We start from the raw sequence: 18,229 nt of genomic DNA, 5'->3' as shown, positions 1-18,229 counted from the left end.
CACACAGAGGGATCTTTTCCTATATATTATATAGAGTCATTGCACACAGAGGGATCTAATCCTATATATTATATAGAGTCATTACACACAGAGGGATCTATTCCTATATATTATATAGTCATTACACACAGAGGGATCTATTCCTATATATTATCTAGTCATTACACACAGAGGGATCTTTTCCTATATATTATATAGAGTCATTGCACACAGAGGGATCTAATCCTATATATTATATAGAGTCATTACACACAGAGGGATCTATTCCTATATATTATATAGAGTCATTACACACAGAGGGATCTATTCCTATATATTATATAGAGTCATTACACAGAGTGATCTATTTCTATATATTATATAGAGTCATTGCACACAGAGGGATCTAATCCTATATATTATATAGAGTCATTACATACAGAGGGATCTATTCCTATATATTAGAGTCATTACACACAGAGGGATCTATTCCTATATATTAGAGTCATTACACACAGAGGGATCTATAGCAAGTGTTTATTTCTGTTACTGTTGATGATTATGGCTTACAGTCCCTTACAGTCCTTACAAAACCCAAAAGTCATTATCTCAGAAAATTAGAATATTATATAAGACCAACTGAAAAAATGATTTTACACTCAGAAATGTTGGTACCTACTGATAATGACAAGTCTGTACAGTAAATGCCTCAATACTTGGTCGCGGCTCCTTTAGCATGAATTACTGCATCAATGCGGCAATGTGGCATGGAGGTGATCAGCCTGTGGCACTGCTGAGGTGTTATGGAAGCCCAGGTTGCTTTGATAGCCGCCTTCAGCTCGTCTGCATTGTTGGCTCTGGTGTCTCTCATGGATTCTCTATGGGGTTTAGGTCAGGCGAGTTTGCTGGCCAATCAAGCACAGTGATACTGTGGTTAGTTAACCAGGTATTGGTACTTTTGGCAGTGTGGACAGGGGCCAAGTCCTGCTGGAAAATGACATTTCCATCTCTATAAAAGCTTGTCAGCAGAGGGAAGCATGAAGTGCTCTACAATTTCCTGGTAGACGGCTGCGCTGACTTTGGTCTTGACAAAACACAGTGGAGCTACACCAGCAGATGACATGGCCCCCCCAAACCACCACTGATTGTGGAGACTTCACACCAGACCTCAGCAGCTTGGATTGTGGCCTCTCCACTCTTCCTCCAGACTCTGGGACCGCGATTTCCAAATGAAATGCAAAAATGCAAAATTTACTTTCATCTGAAAACAACACCTTGTACCACTGAGAACAGTCCAGTTCTTTTTCTCCTTGGCCCAGGTAAGACGCTTCTGGCGTTGTCTATTGGTCATGTGTGGTGACACAAGGAATGCGACACTTATAGCCCATGTCCTGGATATGTCTGTGTGTGGTGGCTCTTGAAGCACTGACTCCAGCAGCAGCGTCCACTCCTTGTGAATCTCCACCAAATTTTTGAATGTCCTTTTGTTAACAATCCTATCAAGGCTGCAGTTATCCCGGTGGTTGCTTGTGTAACTTTTTCTACCACTCTTTTTCCTTCCACTCAACTTTCCATTAATATGCTTGGATACAGCACTCTAATAACCAGCGTCTTTAGCAATGTCCTCTTGTGTCTTATCCTGCTTGTGGAGTGTGTCAATGACTGCCTTCTGGACATCTGTCAAGTCAGCAGTCTTATCCATGATTGTGTAGTCTACTGAACCAGACTAAGGGACCATCTTAAATGCTTAGGAAGCCTTTGCAGGTGTTTTGTGGTAATTATTCTAATTTTCTCAGACAATGACTTTTGGGTTTTCATTGGCTGTAAGCCATAATCATCAATATTAACAGAAATAAACACTTGAAATAGATCCCTCTGTATGTAATGACTCTATGTAATATATAGGAATGGATCCCTCTGTGTGTAATGGCTCTATATAATATATAGGAATAGATCCCTCTGTGTGTAATGACTCTATATAATATATAGGAATAGATCCCTCTGTGTGTAATGGCTCTATATAATATATAGGAATAGATCCCTCTGTGTGTAATGACTCTATATAATATATAGGAAAAGATCCCTCTGTGTGTAATGGCTCTATATAATATATAGGAATAGATCCCTCTGTGTGTAATGACTCTATATAATATATAGGAAAAGATCCCTCTGTGTGTAATGACTCTATATAATATATAGGAATAGATCCCTCTGTGTGTAATGACTCTATATAATATATAGGAAAAGATCCCTCTGTGTGTAATGACTCTATATAATATATAGGAATAGATCACTCTGTGTAATGACTATATAATATATATGCGTTTCCTTTTTGTATTGAATTACTGAAATAAATTAACTTTTTGATGATATTCTAATTTATTGAGATGCGCGTGTGTGTGTGTGTGTGTGTGTGTGTGTGTATGTGTGTATGTGTGTGTGTGTATACATACATACATACACATATACATACATACATACATACACATATACATACATACATACACATATACATACATACATACACATATACATACATACATACATACACATATACATACATACACATATACATATATACATACACATATACATACATACATACATACACATATACATACATACACATATACATATATACATACACATATACATACATACACATATACATATAACACATATACATACATACATACATACACCTATACATACATACACATACACATATACATACATACATACACATATACATACATACATACACATATACATACATACACATATACATACATACATACACATATACATACATACATACATACACATATACATACATACACATATACATATATACATACACATATACATACATACACATATACATATAACACATATACATACATACATACATACATACACCTATACATACATACACATACATACATACACATATACATATAACACATATACATACATACATACATACACATATACATACATACACATACACATATACATACATACACATATACATATAACACACACATATACACACAGGTGCATCTTTTCTAAAGATCTCTATCTATGCTACTATAGGCTGGGACTACTAGACAGGGGGTGCATACAGGACCTGACAGGTTCCCTTTAAGAACTATTTTGGTACCCATCTGGCAGTACCATAAGGGAGGTGTCTAATTGGCTCTAAATTTATTCAACAAACCCGAATCTAAAAAAAAACTATTATTTTATTTTTTAAAACACTCTTATTTTTTGGTATCTTGACCTCAGCTGCCCACATTACCTTATTGCTGGTCCCGCAGTGTTGTGAGCCAATGCTCGCTGCTTGCAGAGGCGCTAGAAGGCAGGAGGTGTCTATAACGCTCCGTTTACATATTTGAGCCACCTCATCCATTAAATCTTCCAGAGATGAAGGCACGGAATAACCGGAGTCCTCCAATATCTAAAAAGGACATAAATGTTCAGTAAGGCCCTGTAGACGTTATTGGAGAAGGTGTATTTTTTAAAAGAAAGCATCCATATTTTCCTATATCAGCACAATACAAGAGCATGCGTTACCTGCTCTATCTCTTGAAGGGCTATAGTATAATGTGGATTTAAGGCTAGGCATCGCTGGAATTCACAAAGAGCCGCTTCCTTCTTTTCCATATATTGGAGAGCCATTCCCTTTCTGTAGTATCCCTGAAAAACACAGAATAATGGAGGACATAAGAGCTACAAACACAATTTGCAGGTAATTTAAAGGAAATCTGTGACCAGGTTTTTGCTACCCCATCTGAAAGCAGCATGATTTAGGGGGAGAGACCCTGATTCCAGCGATGTGTCACTTACTGGTCTGCTTGCTATAGTTTTGATAAAATCAGTGTTTTATTTGCTGCCGATCTAGCAGCTCAGTGAATGCTAAGCTTTGGATAACCCCTTCCACACAACTTTCTGTACACTGCATAGGCAGAAAGCAGCCAATCAGTGGTGTAGGCGGGGTTATACAGAGCTCATGAATACGGAGGACCACATGGCAGCAGGTTTACCAGTCCTCTAGAGATACATGACTGATTGCTGTAGTTTTGATAAAATCACTGCTTTATCAGCAGGGGATTGAGTGACACACCGCTCTAATTAGAGTCCTGCATTATGCTGCTCTCAGATTAGGGAGCACAAAATGGTGACACAGTCCCTTTAAAATTTCAATCCTCATCTCAATCCTCACAGGCAGTAGTGGTGTAACTTTAGAACACCACTCAAGCTTTGTTTAGTACTGGATCGGAACTTTAAATCTAAGCTTCCTACCCCAAGTCTTATGCTCATCCTTTGGCATCATAACCTTCTTTTTGCTGTTGCTCCGATCTGACGGCACCATCTTTTGCCTGTAACTTCAGGCTCGCAGAAGTCAGAAATTACGTCACAAACTCTCAATACAAGTCTATGAGAGTCAGGACAAGGCTCTCATAGACTTGTATTGAGTTTTGACCACTATATGAAACACTAGAGCAGGGGTCTCAAACTCGGCTGGGTGTATGGGCCGCACACAGGAAAAAAATAATTTGAGGGGCCGCATTCCTTTCAGGACAAAGTGACATTGGTAGTGGTACCATTTTTTCTTTCTATACACCCTTGAATCACTGTTTTTGAACATTTTTCATTTGTCCATTATAACAAATGTGTAGTGTGTGTGTGTGTATATATACATACATACATACATACACACACTTTTTTTTTTACATTTTTTTCCCCTTTTTGTAAGTAATACAGTTTTACAATAACCACCGCATAGTAATTTTGGCCAACATCTTGTAGTAATGTGCCCCATCTTGTTTCCTATGCTGTAAAAATGTTTGCATCCTTGTCCCCTTGTAGCAATGTGCCCCAGCCTCAGCTAACACACACACACACACACCCTGTGCAGCCTCAGCTAACACACACCCCCCCACCCTGTGCAGCCTCAGCACACACACACCCACCCTGTGCAGCCTCAGCTAACACACACACACCCTGTGCAGCCTCAGCTAACACCCCCCCCCACCCTGTGCAGCCTCAGCTAACCCACCCCCCCCCACCCTGTGCAGTCTCAGCTAACCCACCCCCCCCACCCTGTGCAGCCTCAGCTAACCCACCCCCCCCACCCTGTGCAGTCTCAGCTAACCCACCCCCCCCACCCTGTGCAGCCTCAGCTAACCCACCCCCCCCACCCTGTGCAGCCTCAGCTAACCCACCCCCCCCACCCTGTGCAGCCTCAGCTAACACCCCCCCCCACCCTGTGCAGCCTCAGCTAACACCCCCCCCACCCTGTGCAGCCTCAGCTAACACCCCCCCCCACCCTGTGCAGCCTCAGCTAACACCCCCCCCCACCCTGTGCAGCCTCAGCTAACACCCCCCCCCCACCCTGTGCAGCCTCAGCTAACACCCCCCCCCACCCTGTGCAGCCTCAGCTAACACCCCCCCCCACCCTGTGCAGCCTCAGCTAACACCCCCCCCCACCCTGTGCAGCCTCAGCTAACACACCCCCCCACCCTGTGCAGCCTCAGCTAACACCCCCCCACCCTGTGCAGCCTCAGCTAACACCCCCCCACCCTGTGCAGCCTCAGCTAACACCCCCCCACCCTGTGCAGCCTCAGCTAACACCCCCCCCACCCTGTGCAGCCTCAGCTAACACCCCCCCCACCCTGTGCAGCCTCAGCTAACACCCCCCCCACCCTGTGCAGCCTCAGCTAACACCCCCCCCCACCCTGTGCAGCCTCAGCTAACACCCCCCCCCCACCCTGTGCAGCCTCAGCTAACACCCCCCCCCCACCCTGTGCAGCCTCAGCTAACACCCCCCCCACCCTGTGCAGCCTCAGCTAACACACCCCCCCCACCCTGTGCAGCCTCAGCGAACACACCCCCCCCACCCTGTGCAGCCTCAGCGAACACACCCCCCCCACCCTGTGCAGCCTCAGCTAACACACACACACACACACACTCTCTGTGTAGCCTCAGCCAGCAACAGAAACACACACACACCACACACGAAAACATTCTTCTTACCTGCTGTCAGCGGCACGCAGGCACGTGGACTCGGTGAAGCCTCAGCTACCACACACACACACACACACCCACACACCACACACCACACACACACAGTGCAGCCTCAGCCAGCAACACAGAACCCCACACACACGAAAACATTCTTCTTACCTGCTGTCAGCGGCACGCAGGCACGTGGACTCGGTGAAGCCTCAGCTACCACACACACACACACACACACACCCACACCACACACCACACACACACACACACACACACACAGTGCAGCCTCAGCCAGCAACACAGAACCCCACACACACGAAAACATTCTTCTCACCTGCTGTCGGCAGCACGCAGGCACGTGGACCCGGTAATGATCACAGCTGCTGTCATCGCTGAACTTTCGGCCGGCGCGTGCAGAGCAGTTCTCACTACACAACAGCCACTGGCCAATCACAGGCAATCATCTGAGGTCATATGCAGCAGGTGCTTGCCTCTGATTGGCAGGCGGCTGTTATTGCGTTCTGCAGCGAGAACTTCACTGTGCGCGGCAAAGACAAAACTGTAGGCTGAAATAAATAACTGGCAGCTGCGGCCCCTGCACCGGTCGCCATCTTTACCAGGTCCACGGGCCTGCGGGCCGCAAGAAGCCACCTGGAGGGCCGCATGCGGCCCGCGTGTTTGAGACCCCTGCACTAGAGCTACCGGCCGGACAAAAGGTGAAGAACGAAGACCGAATTAAACAGCGGTGAGAGAAGATAAAGACGCCAGGGAGTGAGTATAAGACCGTGGTGGGGGACTTAGATTTAAAGCGGTGAAATGAAAAGCAAAAGCAGGAGTGTTGCCATTCCCTTTGACATTAGACCGTTTTTTTACACAATGTCAAAATGCGGAATAATAAGAATTAGGTGTCATCTTATCCATAGATTTCCATTCGTTAGTCCATGGCCATTGGACCTCCTATGACCTGCGACATCTCCGGTGCACCTTCGGACTACTAGGCCAGGCGCAACATCATGTCTAACTAATCAGAAAAAGGCACAGAGATGTCTCAGGTAGGAGGAGATCTGAAGGGCCCTGGCCCAGCAGCCACGGGCAACCAACATGGCTACTAAACCAGAGGCCTACAAATTTTTTTGCTCAACTCTACTAAAGACATATCTATGCTTGTGACGTGCGCCATAAATCGTTGGCCGATATGGCAGTCATCATTTTGTTTTACAGGTTGATGTCTATTAAAATCATGTAGATTACCATGTTAACCCATATTTGTTTATTTTTATGGCTAATCCAGGGCAAGGATGGTTTGGGAGGACACTCTTTTGGCCTCTGTCTGACTAATGGACCCCACAAGACACATTTAGCGTGCAGGTCGAGGGCTTTTCCTGACATAAACGTTAAACTTATGGGGGGGGGGGGGATGGATCATCATGAAAAAAGGAATTGGACAGATGTTCCAGACTTGGTATTTTAGAGGGTGTACTTACTAAAGGGACAATTTCCAAATTGTCTCTTCAGGGAGACAAACGTTAGTGCCACCTATTGGAAGTAGCAAACCTAAAAGTCAAAAGTGTCCCTTTAACGAGCCTTTTTCATATGACTTTCACTCTGCGTTTTTACTTACGTTCAGTGGTCCCGTCGGGGCATCCGTCCGAACCGCCCCTCCCCCACCCCGCAAAGCCGCGTAGTCGACTACGTTCGGGTGTCCGCCTGCAGAAAACGTATATGTGCAAGAAAGAGTACATGCTAACGGAGTCTGCTCCATTATAGTCAATGGCCCTGTCGGCGCATGTGTCTGAAACATGCTTTGCGAGGAGGGGGAAGGGCGGTTCGGATAGATGCCCCGACGGGTCCACTGAACGTAAGTAAAAACGCAGTGTGAAAGGGGCCTTAGGATTTATGCTAGATCAGAACCTCAATTTGGAGACACGGTGTTTCGGGGTGATTGCCCCTCGTCAGTGCAAAGTATGAGATCTGATCTGGCTGTATGAGAAGCTATAGTGGGGTCGTAACGCAGAGCTGACAGGTCATCTATAAGAGATTGTTATTTTGTATGGTCTCATATTGTCTGTACATGTCCCCTCTGAATTGTAAAGCGCTGCGGAATATGTTGGCGCTATATAAATAAAAAATATTATTATAGATTACTAGAGGGCTTTCCTATCACGAGGAGTCCAGTTCAGGCACCAGGATGACATTAATATTCCCCGGCTGTCAGCTCCGTGTGTTACCAGGTTGCATACTAGTGCGCTTTATCCCCCATTCATTAGTCTCTCCACCACGGCTCAGTATCGAGCTCTCGCAATGTTCCAGACACATAAATCATTTACGAAAGGTCAACAAGTCTGGACTTCAGCTGACAAAAGAACCTATTATAAGACTTTGAAACGTGACTTCCGGCGGCACAAAACCCGGAAGATTCGGAAAAAAGGAAACCACTGACATAGTATGGGCTGTTTCACGGGATTTTCTGATCGGCGAGCTTATGTAGGCCATTAACAATGGCACAAAGCTAATGTAGCGCCCCTGAAGCTATCAGGGAGATACAAGGTACTGCATCCCCACCAGGATGCAGGGCCTGCCCCAAAAGACCCAGAAGACCAGTGCCGGTAACAACCAGACATTCCGGTAAATCCCTGATTTTACCCAAATTCGCCATAGACTGGTACCAAGCTAGGGTTGGACTTATGGATGGACACTTAGAGGTGGAGCCGATCCAGTCCACTAGATGACCAGGTGGGAGGGGAACACATTGCACAGGAGGAGTTAAAGTCTGAGAGTCAGTGAAGGAGGAAGTGAGCAGACGGACTGACAGGAGTGAACAGTGACCTGAGGGCCCAGGCGGTTGGTTGCCAGTGGAGTACGGTGGAGTACTCCCGGAACCACCCACCAACGGGGTATAGAATTCTATGTCAGGCAAACGCTCCAGGCAGACCTGATAAAATCTGCACAGTGAGGGGACCATCAAGGACCTCACTGACCTTGAAGTTCAGGACACCGTAGCAACAAAAGAACCGGGGACAGGACCAGAGACTCCAACCCCACAGGGTTCACGCTACCGTCATACGGACTGCCATTAAGAGGCTACCAGGAGGGGACCCCCAGCCGCTCCAAGCTATGGGGACCCACCAACCAAAGACAGGTGCAGGGGAAAGAAGCCATCAGTACCAGCTTGCAGTGAGTAAAAGAACCAGTTACACTGAAACCCCTTGTGTGGCCTACTTCCTTTCAACGTCCGTCACAACGCCCTCTGGGACCTGGCCCTGCTTGGGAGGGCCTAACATTCAGGCTGCCACTAACACCAGCCCCAGTAGCAAGAACTGTGCAGCGGCGGCTCCATCCACATAGCCGCAAACTGCAAGTGGCATCACGTATAATACAGACCAAAAGTTTGGACACCCCTTCTCATTCAAAGAGTTTTCTTTATTTTCAAGATTCTGAAAATTGTAGATTCACATTGAAGGCATCAAAACTATGAATTAAAACATGTGGAATGAAATATTTAAAGTGTGAAACAACTGAAAATATGTCTTATATTCTAGGTTCTTCAAAAGTAGCCACTTTTTGCTTTGATTACTGCTTTGCACACTCTTGGCATCCTCTTGATGACCTTCAAGAGGTAGTCACCGGAAATGGTTTTCCAACAGTCTTGAAGGAGTTCCCAGAGATGCTTAGCACTTGTTGGCCCTTTTGCCTTCACTCTGCGGTCCAGCTCACTCCAAACCATCTCGATTGGGTTCAGGTCTGGTGTCTGTGGAGACCAGGTCATCTGGCGTAGCACCCCATCACTCTCCTTCTTAGTCAAATAGCCCTTACACAGCCTGGAGGTGTGTTTGGGGTCATTGTCCTGTTGAAAAATAAATGATGGTCCAACTAAATGCAAACCGGATGGAATAGCACGCCGCTGCAAGATGCTGTGGTAGCCATGCTGGTTCTGTATGCCTTCAATTTTGAATAAATCACCAACAGTGTCACCAGCAAAGCACCCCCACACCATCACACCTCCTTCTCCAAGCTTCACGGTGGGAACCAGCCATGAAGAGTCCATCCGTTCACCTTTTCTACAAAGACACGGTGGTTGGATCCAAAGATCTCAAATTTGGCCTCATCAGACCAAAGCACAGATTTCCACTGGTCTAATGTCCATTCCTTGTGTTCTTTAGCCCAAACAAGTCTCTTCTGCTCGTTGCCTGTCCTTAGCAGTGGTTTCCTAGCAGCTATTTTACCAGAAGGCCTGCTGCACAAAGTCTCCTCTTAACAGTTGTTCTAGAGATGAGAAGGTGTGTCCAAACATTTGGTCTGTACTGTATAAACATTTATTCAAACTCCCATGTAAATATAACCCCTTTTAAAAAGCACCCAGGGCATGGAACCGGGCAACGACCACCAAAGTGACATTCCCCAGTTATACACTGCCCTGAACAGAGTACCCGATAACCCTGGGCGACACACTAACCCTAATGGAAGCATGAATACTAAAAAGATTGCCTCTTTAGTTATCGAGAGGCTATAGCAGATATTTAACTCTACGGCGAGCAATAACACCTTGCCTGAATGTCTAGAACCGGGCCTAAAGGGCGCTTTATATGCTGCGACATCAATACCGATCGCACCTGCCCCCGTCGTTTGTGCGTCATGGGCAAATCGCTGCCCGTGGCGAATAATATTGGAGGTACGCGTCACACGTACTTACCTGCCTAACGACGTCGCTGTGGCCGGCAAACAACCTCTTTTCTAAGGGGGTGATTCGTGCGGCGTCACAGCGACGTCACACAGCAGGCCACCAATAGAGATCAGCCGCATGAACGTCACTCCCACCTCGTTGCCGGAGGACGCAGGTACGCTGTTGTTCGTCGTTCCCAGGGTGTCACACGTAGCGATGTGTGCTGCCTCAGGAACGACGAACAACCTGCATCCTGAACGAGCAACGACATTTTGAAAATGAACGACGTGTCAATGATCAACGATGTGGTGAGTATTTTTGATCGTTAGCGGGTCGCTCGTACGTGTCACACACAACAACGTCGCTAACGATGTCGGATGTACGTCACAAATTCCGTGACCCCAACGATATCTCGTTAGCGATGTCGCTGCGTGTAAAGCGGCATTAATGATCACACCAGTCATAGGAGGTGTATAGTAATGGTTTGATTGACTGAGCTGTATAAGAACCTCAAGACTGCTCCGTCCTTCCTCAGGCCTTAAGACCCGATTCATTATTGCATTTGTGTCTTTTTTTTTTTGTTTAGTTTTTGGCCTTTTTCTTCTTTTAAATTTGGAACTTTTTAACCCTTTCGCACCAGAGCCTGTTTTTGCCTTGATGACCAGGCCATTTTTTTTTTTTTAATCCTGACCAGTATCCCTTTATACGTTTATAACTCTGAAACGCTTCAACAGATCCCAGTGATCCTGAGAATGTTTTTTCGTGACATATTGTACTTCATGTTAGTGGTAAATTTTGGTTGATATTATTTATGTTTATTTACGAAATAAAAAATCAAATATTTGACAAAAAAAAAAAAAATCAAAATTTTGCAATTTTTGAACTTTGAATTTCACCATAAATTTCAGGGGGTTTTCCAACAAAATTTACAGAGCCAATTTTTTTTTTTTTTTTTTTTAGGGACCTTTGAAATTAATTTAAGAGACCTAGGTAACAGAAAATACATAAATGGACACCACTCTAAAAACTGCACCCCACAAAGTGCGCAAAACCACATCCAAGAAGTTTATTAACCCTGTAGATTCTTCACAGGAACTAAAGCATTGTGAATGGAAAAGATGAAAATTTTATTTTTCCCACAAAAACATTTCTTTAGCCCCAAATTTTTCATTTTCAAAAGCGTAACAGAAGAAAATGAACCATTAAATCCGTTGTGCAATTATTTCTTAGTACACAGATACCCCATATGTGGTGGAAATCTACCGTTTGGGAGCATGGCAAGGCTTGGAAGGGAAGGAGTGCCATTTGGCTTTGGAACACAAATTTGACTGGAATCGATAGACACCATGTCGCGATTGCAGAGCCCCTTATGTGCCGAAACCATGAAAACCACCCACAAGTGACCCCATTTCGGAAACTACACCCATCAAGCAATTTATTTAGAAGGTATAGTGAGCACCTTAAACCGACAGGTGCTTCACAGAATTTTATAATGTATAACCATGAAGGAGGACAAAAATAATTTTTCCCACAAAAATTTACCTTTAGCCCCAAATTTTTCATTTTTACAAGGGTAAGTGGAAAAATGGACTATACATTTTGTTTTGCAATGTCTCCTGAGTACATCGATACTACATATGTCGTGTAAAACTGCTGTTTGGGCGCACAGCAGGGGTCGGAGCAAAATATGACTTTTGGAGTTCAAATTTGGCTGGCATGGATAGTGAATGCCATGTCACATTTGGCGAGCCCCAAATGTGCCTAAAAAGTAGAAACCCCACACAAGTGACCCCATTTTGGAAACTACACCCCTCTACAGATTTATTTAGAAGTATAGTGAACACCTTAAACCCACAATGTTGAACCATAAAAGTGAAAAAAAAATGTTCCCACAAAAATGTACATTTAGCCCCAAATGTTTCACTTTTACAAGGGTAACTGGAGAAAATGGACCATACATTTTGTTGTGCTCTCCTGACTAGAGGTGAGCGAAACCGAGGTTCAGTCTTCGGTGTTCGTACCAAACACAGACTTTACACAAAAAACAGAGTTTGGATTTGGAGTTCAGGTGCATTATGCATGAACACCACTTGTGCGAGCATCGCTGTGCTCGGGTACGCTCGGTCTCAGCCCAGTGCGAGCCGCTTGCACTGTTTGATCGGCACACACTGGGGGTAACAACAGCATAATCGGATATAGTGTGTTCCCAAAAAAAAAAAAAATGTGCAAAACCCAGCCCACTCGCCACCGGAAGTGATCTGTTTATGGCTGGCTGCGTGAGCGCGGAGACCCGAACTGCCCAATTAGTGACTTCCATTAGGGTAGGTCAAGTTCGGGTCCCAAACCAAACTTTATCTAAAGTCCGGATGACTCTGCCAAACTGAACTTCCACGGGTCTGCTGATTTCTACTCCTGAGTACACCGATACCTCATGTGGTGAAAAACTGCTGTTTGGGTGCACAGTCATATACCAATACCGAATATGTGGTATAAAACTACTTTTGACACATAGTACAAAGCTCATAAGGGAAGGAGCACCATATTTGAGTTCAGTTTTGTTGGAATGGTTTGCGGGTGACCATGTCACATTGGCAGAGCTACTAAAGTGCCAGATCAGCAGAGCCCCCCATAAGTCATGTCATTTTACAAACTAAACCCATCAATTAATTCATCTAGGGGTGACATGAGCAAATTAAAACCACAGGTGCTTCACAGAATTTTATACCATTGGGTGGTAAAGAAAAAATGATTACATTTTTACTACATAAATGTTGTTTTCCCCCATGTAAAATTATGGATCTAAATGGGTAAAACTGGCACCAGTTTGGCAGTAGCTTCGGGGCATTGTACATTTGGAAGACCCATTTCCGCCCAAGCTTTAAATTCCTGGCTGATGTCTTCAGATGTTGCTTCAGTATTGACACAATCTTCTTTCCTCATGATGCCATCTATTTTGTGAAGTGCACCAGTCCCTCCTGCAGCAAAACAACCCCACAACATGATGCTGCCACCCCCATGTTTCACAGTTGGGATTGTGTTCTTAGACTTCAAAGCTTATCTCTTTTTCCTCCAAACATAACGATGGTCATTGTGGCCAAATAGCTCAATTTTAGTTTCATCAGCCGCAGGACACGTCTGCAAATCTTAAGGTCTTTGTTCCTGTGTGCATTTGCAATCATTAATCTGGCTTTTTTATGTTTCTTTTGGAGTAATGGCTTCTTCCTGGCAGAGTGGCTTTTCAGCCCATGTTGATACAGTACTCGCATCACTGTGGATAATAACACAATCTTACCAGACTCCGCCAGCATCTTCACAAGGTCTTTTGCTTTTGCTCTTGGGTTTATATGTCTGACCAAAGCACGTTCATCTCTGGTACACAGAACCTATCTCCTTCCTGAGCGTGATTATGACTGGACATTCTCATCTTGTTGTACTTGCGTATAATTGCTTCTACAGATGAACACGGCACCTTCAGGTATCTGGAAATTGCACCGTAGGATGAACCAGACTTTGGCAATCCACAATTCTCTTCGTGAGATCTTGGCTAATTTCTTTTGACTTTCCCATAATGCTACACAAACAAGCAGTGTGTTTCAGGTGTGCATTATAATACATCCACAGGTCTGTCTCTGATTAACTCAGATGTTACCAATAAACCTATCAGAAGCTTCTAAAAACATGACGACATCATCATATGGGCTGTCCCATATTGTTTAAAGGCAGCGAACTCTAAGGCCGGCTTTGCACACTACGACATCGCAGGTGCGATGTCGGTGGGGTCAAATCGAAAGTGACGCACATCCGGAGTCACTTGCGATGTCGTAGTGTGTAAAACTTTTTTGATACGATGAATGAGCGCAAAAGCGTCGTTATCGTATCATCGGTGTAGTCTCCGACATTTCCATAATGCCGGTGCAGCGACAGGTACGATGTAGTTCCTCGTTCCTGCGGCAGCACACATTGCTGTGTGTAAAGCCGCAGGAGCGAGGAACATCACCTTACCTGCATCCCGGCTGCTATGAGAAGGAAGGAGGTGGGCGGGATGTTTACGTCCCGCTCATCTCCGCCCCTCCGCTTCTATTGGCCGTCTGCCGTGAGACGTCGCTGTGACGCCGCACAACCCTCCCCCTTAGGAAGGAGGCGGTTCGCCGGCCAGAGCGACATCGCAGGGCAGGTAAGTGAGTGTGAAGCTGCCGTAGTGATAATGTTCGCTACGCCAGCTATCACAAGATATCGCATCTGTGACGGGGGCGGGGACTATCGCGCTCGGCATAGCTACAATCGGCTTGCGATGTCGCAGCGTGCAAAGTACCCCTAAATGTATGTAAATTTTTTTTATTAAAACATTCTCTCCCTCTCATTATTGTGGAATTTGACAAATATAATAATTTTGGTTCCTAATTGACCTGAATCGGGAAAAGTTTATTCTGCTTTCATGTCAGATAGTGAGAAAAACCTGCAGATGGGTCTTTTTAGATAGTGGATGAAAACCTCTAATTTCAACTGAGGTATATAGCAATATTATAAGGGTGATGTATACCCACCTCTGGGTTTTGTGGCTGCAGATCACAGATCACCTCCGCTTCCCGCAAAGATTCTGGAAATTGCTTTAAACACAAATACATCTGGGAGCGCAGAATCCTCAAGGGAATGTGGTCAGGAGCTGAAAAATATATATTCCATATTATAGTGCATGGAGCGCTTGCAAAGACATTTACACAATGCACGAAACATTCAACGACACCTTACCATCAGTGGCTTCTGAATCCATAAGAATGACCCTTTAAGGAGGACCCGTCACTAATATTTTTTTTTTTTTTACCTGGTGTAAATGCCGCTGTTCTCCTGAATCCAGCGATGATTTTCTTTTGCTCCTGCGCCTCTCCGTTCTTGAGTCATGGCCTCCCTTCCTTGTATATAAATCTAGTCCTGTTAGCCAAGTGAGGGTGGTCTTCAAGTCTGTTCCGAGGACCACACCCTTTTGTCTAAAAATATTAGATTTATATACAAGTAACAGTGGGACATATCTCAAGAACGTAGAGGCGCAGAGGCAAAAGAAAATCATTGCTGGATTTAGGAGAACATCGGCATTGACACCAGGAGAAAAAAAATTATGGTGAGAGGTCCTTTGTAATACAACTGGCCCAGGTCCTCCGGTCATACACAACGCAAAATTTTGGAATTAGATTCAATGTGTGTTTGGCCATATAGAAATTCTTAGACACATAAGAAGTTCTTACTGCACAGATAAGGTATATCTACTGTGGTGGCATCTGATCCGTTTTTCATAGTTGGCACCGATGACGTTAGAGGCAACAATTCTAATTTGCAGAGAGCCTGTAGACACTTGAGTAGTTAGATTTGGCATAAACAGCATGCAAACCCAGTTTCTGGGCACCCTCCTAGTTTTAGTTTACATTACTATCATTAGCCTTTATTTAGGGAGAACATATTATGAACAACTTCTGCCCCTAAAGTGCCCAATAATCTGCCTCAATCTCATTTTCGGTTGCTCCACTTCTGACCATGCGGGCACTACCATGCTCGGGTGCTCAGTGCTCGTAACTAGTGATGAGCGGGCACTACCATGCTCGGGTGCTCAGCACTAGAGATGAGCGAACCGGTCGCGGTTCGGCTCGAGGTCGGCTCGCCGAACGGGGGTCCCGTTCGAGTTCGGTTCGACGAACCGAACTCGAGCCAATAGGCTATAATGGGAGGCAATCACAAACACATAAAAATGCATGATAAATGTACACAAACAGTTAATAAACATTGCCATAACACTTACCGGTCCTTGCGATCCCTTCTGCACTCTGTCTCCTGCCGCTATTCCATCCGATGATCGCTGAATCCTCCCGTGACCAGCACTGCCAGCAGAGATGCAGGACCTATCGTGACGTCAGAATAGCCATGTGACCAGTCACGTGGCTATTATCTCATTGGCTACAGACTGGTCACATGACTATGACGCGTCATGTAGGACCTGCGAGTGCATCTCTCCGGTACACGGTGCACATATGTGTATCGCCGTGTACCGGCGACATGCTCTAGCACACGGTCGACTCCCCGTTCCGTTAGGGACCGGCTGACACAGCCGGTCATTAACGGAGATCACCGTTGCCATAGCAACGCAGTTAGCGGTGACGTCACCGCTAACCGCAGCTCCGAGAGCACCGTTGCTATGGTAACGCGTCTGTCAGCGTTACCGCTGTTACCGCTGACAGCCAGCACTGCTGCACGCTGCTTCCCGATTGTAGTGAGGATTGTACTGAGGATGAGGTTCCCCAGCCCCAAGTGATGGGCTGGTGAACCTCATCCTCACTACAATCCTCACTACTACTACACTAGAAAGAAAGAAGACAGAAGAGCAGGATCGTGGAGGGCTGACAGGGGGTAATAAAGATGGAGTCTCTAATGTGTCTGTGTATTTATTTCTATTAAAGTATTTTTTCTCTGTGTGGTGTCTTTTTTTTAACCCTTTATTGGAGATTCTTAATGGCCGGGTCAAACGTGCCTGACATTAAGAATCTCTGGCTTAATACTGGCTAGTAAAACAAAGCCAGTATTAACTCATGATTACCCAAAAAGCCACCCGGCTCCAGGGCTGTTGGAAGAGTTGGATACAGCGCCAGATGATGGCGCTTCTATGAGAGCGCCATTTTCTGGGACGGCTGCGGACTGAAATCCGCAGCAGAGGCGCCCAGAAACCTGGGGCTAACCTGTGCTGCGGATTCCAATCCCCAGCTGCCTAGTTGTACCCGGCTGGACACAAAAATGGGGCAAAGCCCACGTCATTTGTTTTTTAATTATTTCATGAAATAATTAAAAAAAATGGGCTTCCCTATATTTTTGGTTCCCAGCCGGGTACAAATAGGCAACTGGGGGTTGGAGGCAGCCCGTGGCTGCCTGCTGTACCTGGCTAGCATACAAAAATATGGCGAAGCCCACGTCATTTTTTTGGTGGGCAAAAAACTTCTGCATACAGTCCTGGATGGAGTATGCTGAGCCTTGTAGTTCTGCAGCTGCTGTCTGCTCTTCTCCATACAGACAAACAGCAGCTGCAGAACTACAAGGCTCAGCATACTCCATCCAGGACTGTATGCAGAAGTTTTTCGCCCCCTGAAAAAATTATGTGGGCTTCGCCATATTTTTGTATGCTAGCCAGGTACAGCAGGCAGGTACGGCTGCCCCCAACCCCCAGTTGCCTATTTGTACCCGGCTGGGAACCAAAAATAAAGGGAAGCCCTTTTGTTTATTATTTCATGAATTTCATGAAATAATTAGAAAACAAATGACGTAGGCTTCGCCCAATTTTTGTGTCCAGCCAGGTACAACTAGGCAGCTGGGGATTGGAATCCGCAGCACAGGTTGGCCTGAGCTTTCTGGGCCCCACTGCTGTGAATTGCAGTCTGCAGCCGCCTCAGAAAATGGCACTTTCATAGAAGCGCCATCTTCTGGCGCTGTATCCAACTCTTCCAGCACCTGCCTGCTGTACCTGGCTAGCATACAAAAATATGGCGAAGCTCACGTCCTTTTTTTGTAGTTTTTTGGCAAAAAAAAATAAAAAAT

At 45.3% G+C, this 18,229-nt stretch overlaps 1 protein-coding gene across 3 annotated transcripts in view; it reads right to left on the bottom strand.

The window, feature by feature from the left end:
• Positions 1-18,229, bottom strand: part of LOC142301195 (LON peptidase N-terminal domain and RING finger protein 1-like) — a 114,418-nt gene that overhangs the window by 71,638 nt on the left and 24,551 nt on the right. For all 3 annotated transcript variants that reach the window (XM_075342221.1, XM_075342222.1, XM_075342223.1), the window contains exons 2-4: positions 15,205-15,323; positions 3,556-3,678; positions 3,281-3,439 (exon numbers count right to left, since the gene is read on the bottom strand). In XM_075342221.1, coding sequence (XP_075198336.1) covers positions 3,281-3,439; positions 3,556-3,678; positions 15,205-15,323 — 401 coding nt within the window. The remainder of the gene's footprint in view (positions 1-3,280; positions 3,440-3,555; positions 3,679-15,204; positions 15,324-18,229) is intronic.

The sequence above is a fragment of the Anomaloglossus baeobatrachus genome, chromosome 4 (genome assembly GCF_048569485.1).
Source record: "Anomaloglossus baeobatrachus isolate aAnoBae1 chromosome 4, aAnoBae1.hap1, whole genome shotgun sequence".
NCBI lineage: Eukaryota > Metazoa > Chordata > Amphibia > Anura > Aromobatidae > Anomaloglossus > Anomaloglossus baeobatrachus.
The sequence above is the reverse complement of the archived record's forward strand: the minus strand, read 5'-3'. Positions and strand labels throughout refer to the sequence as shown.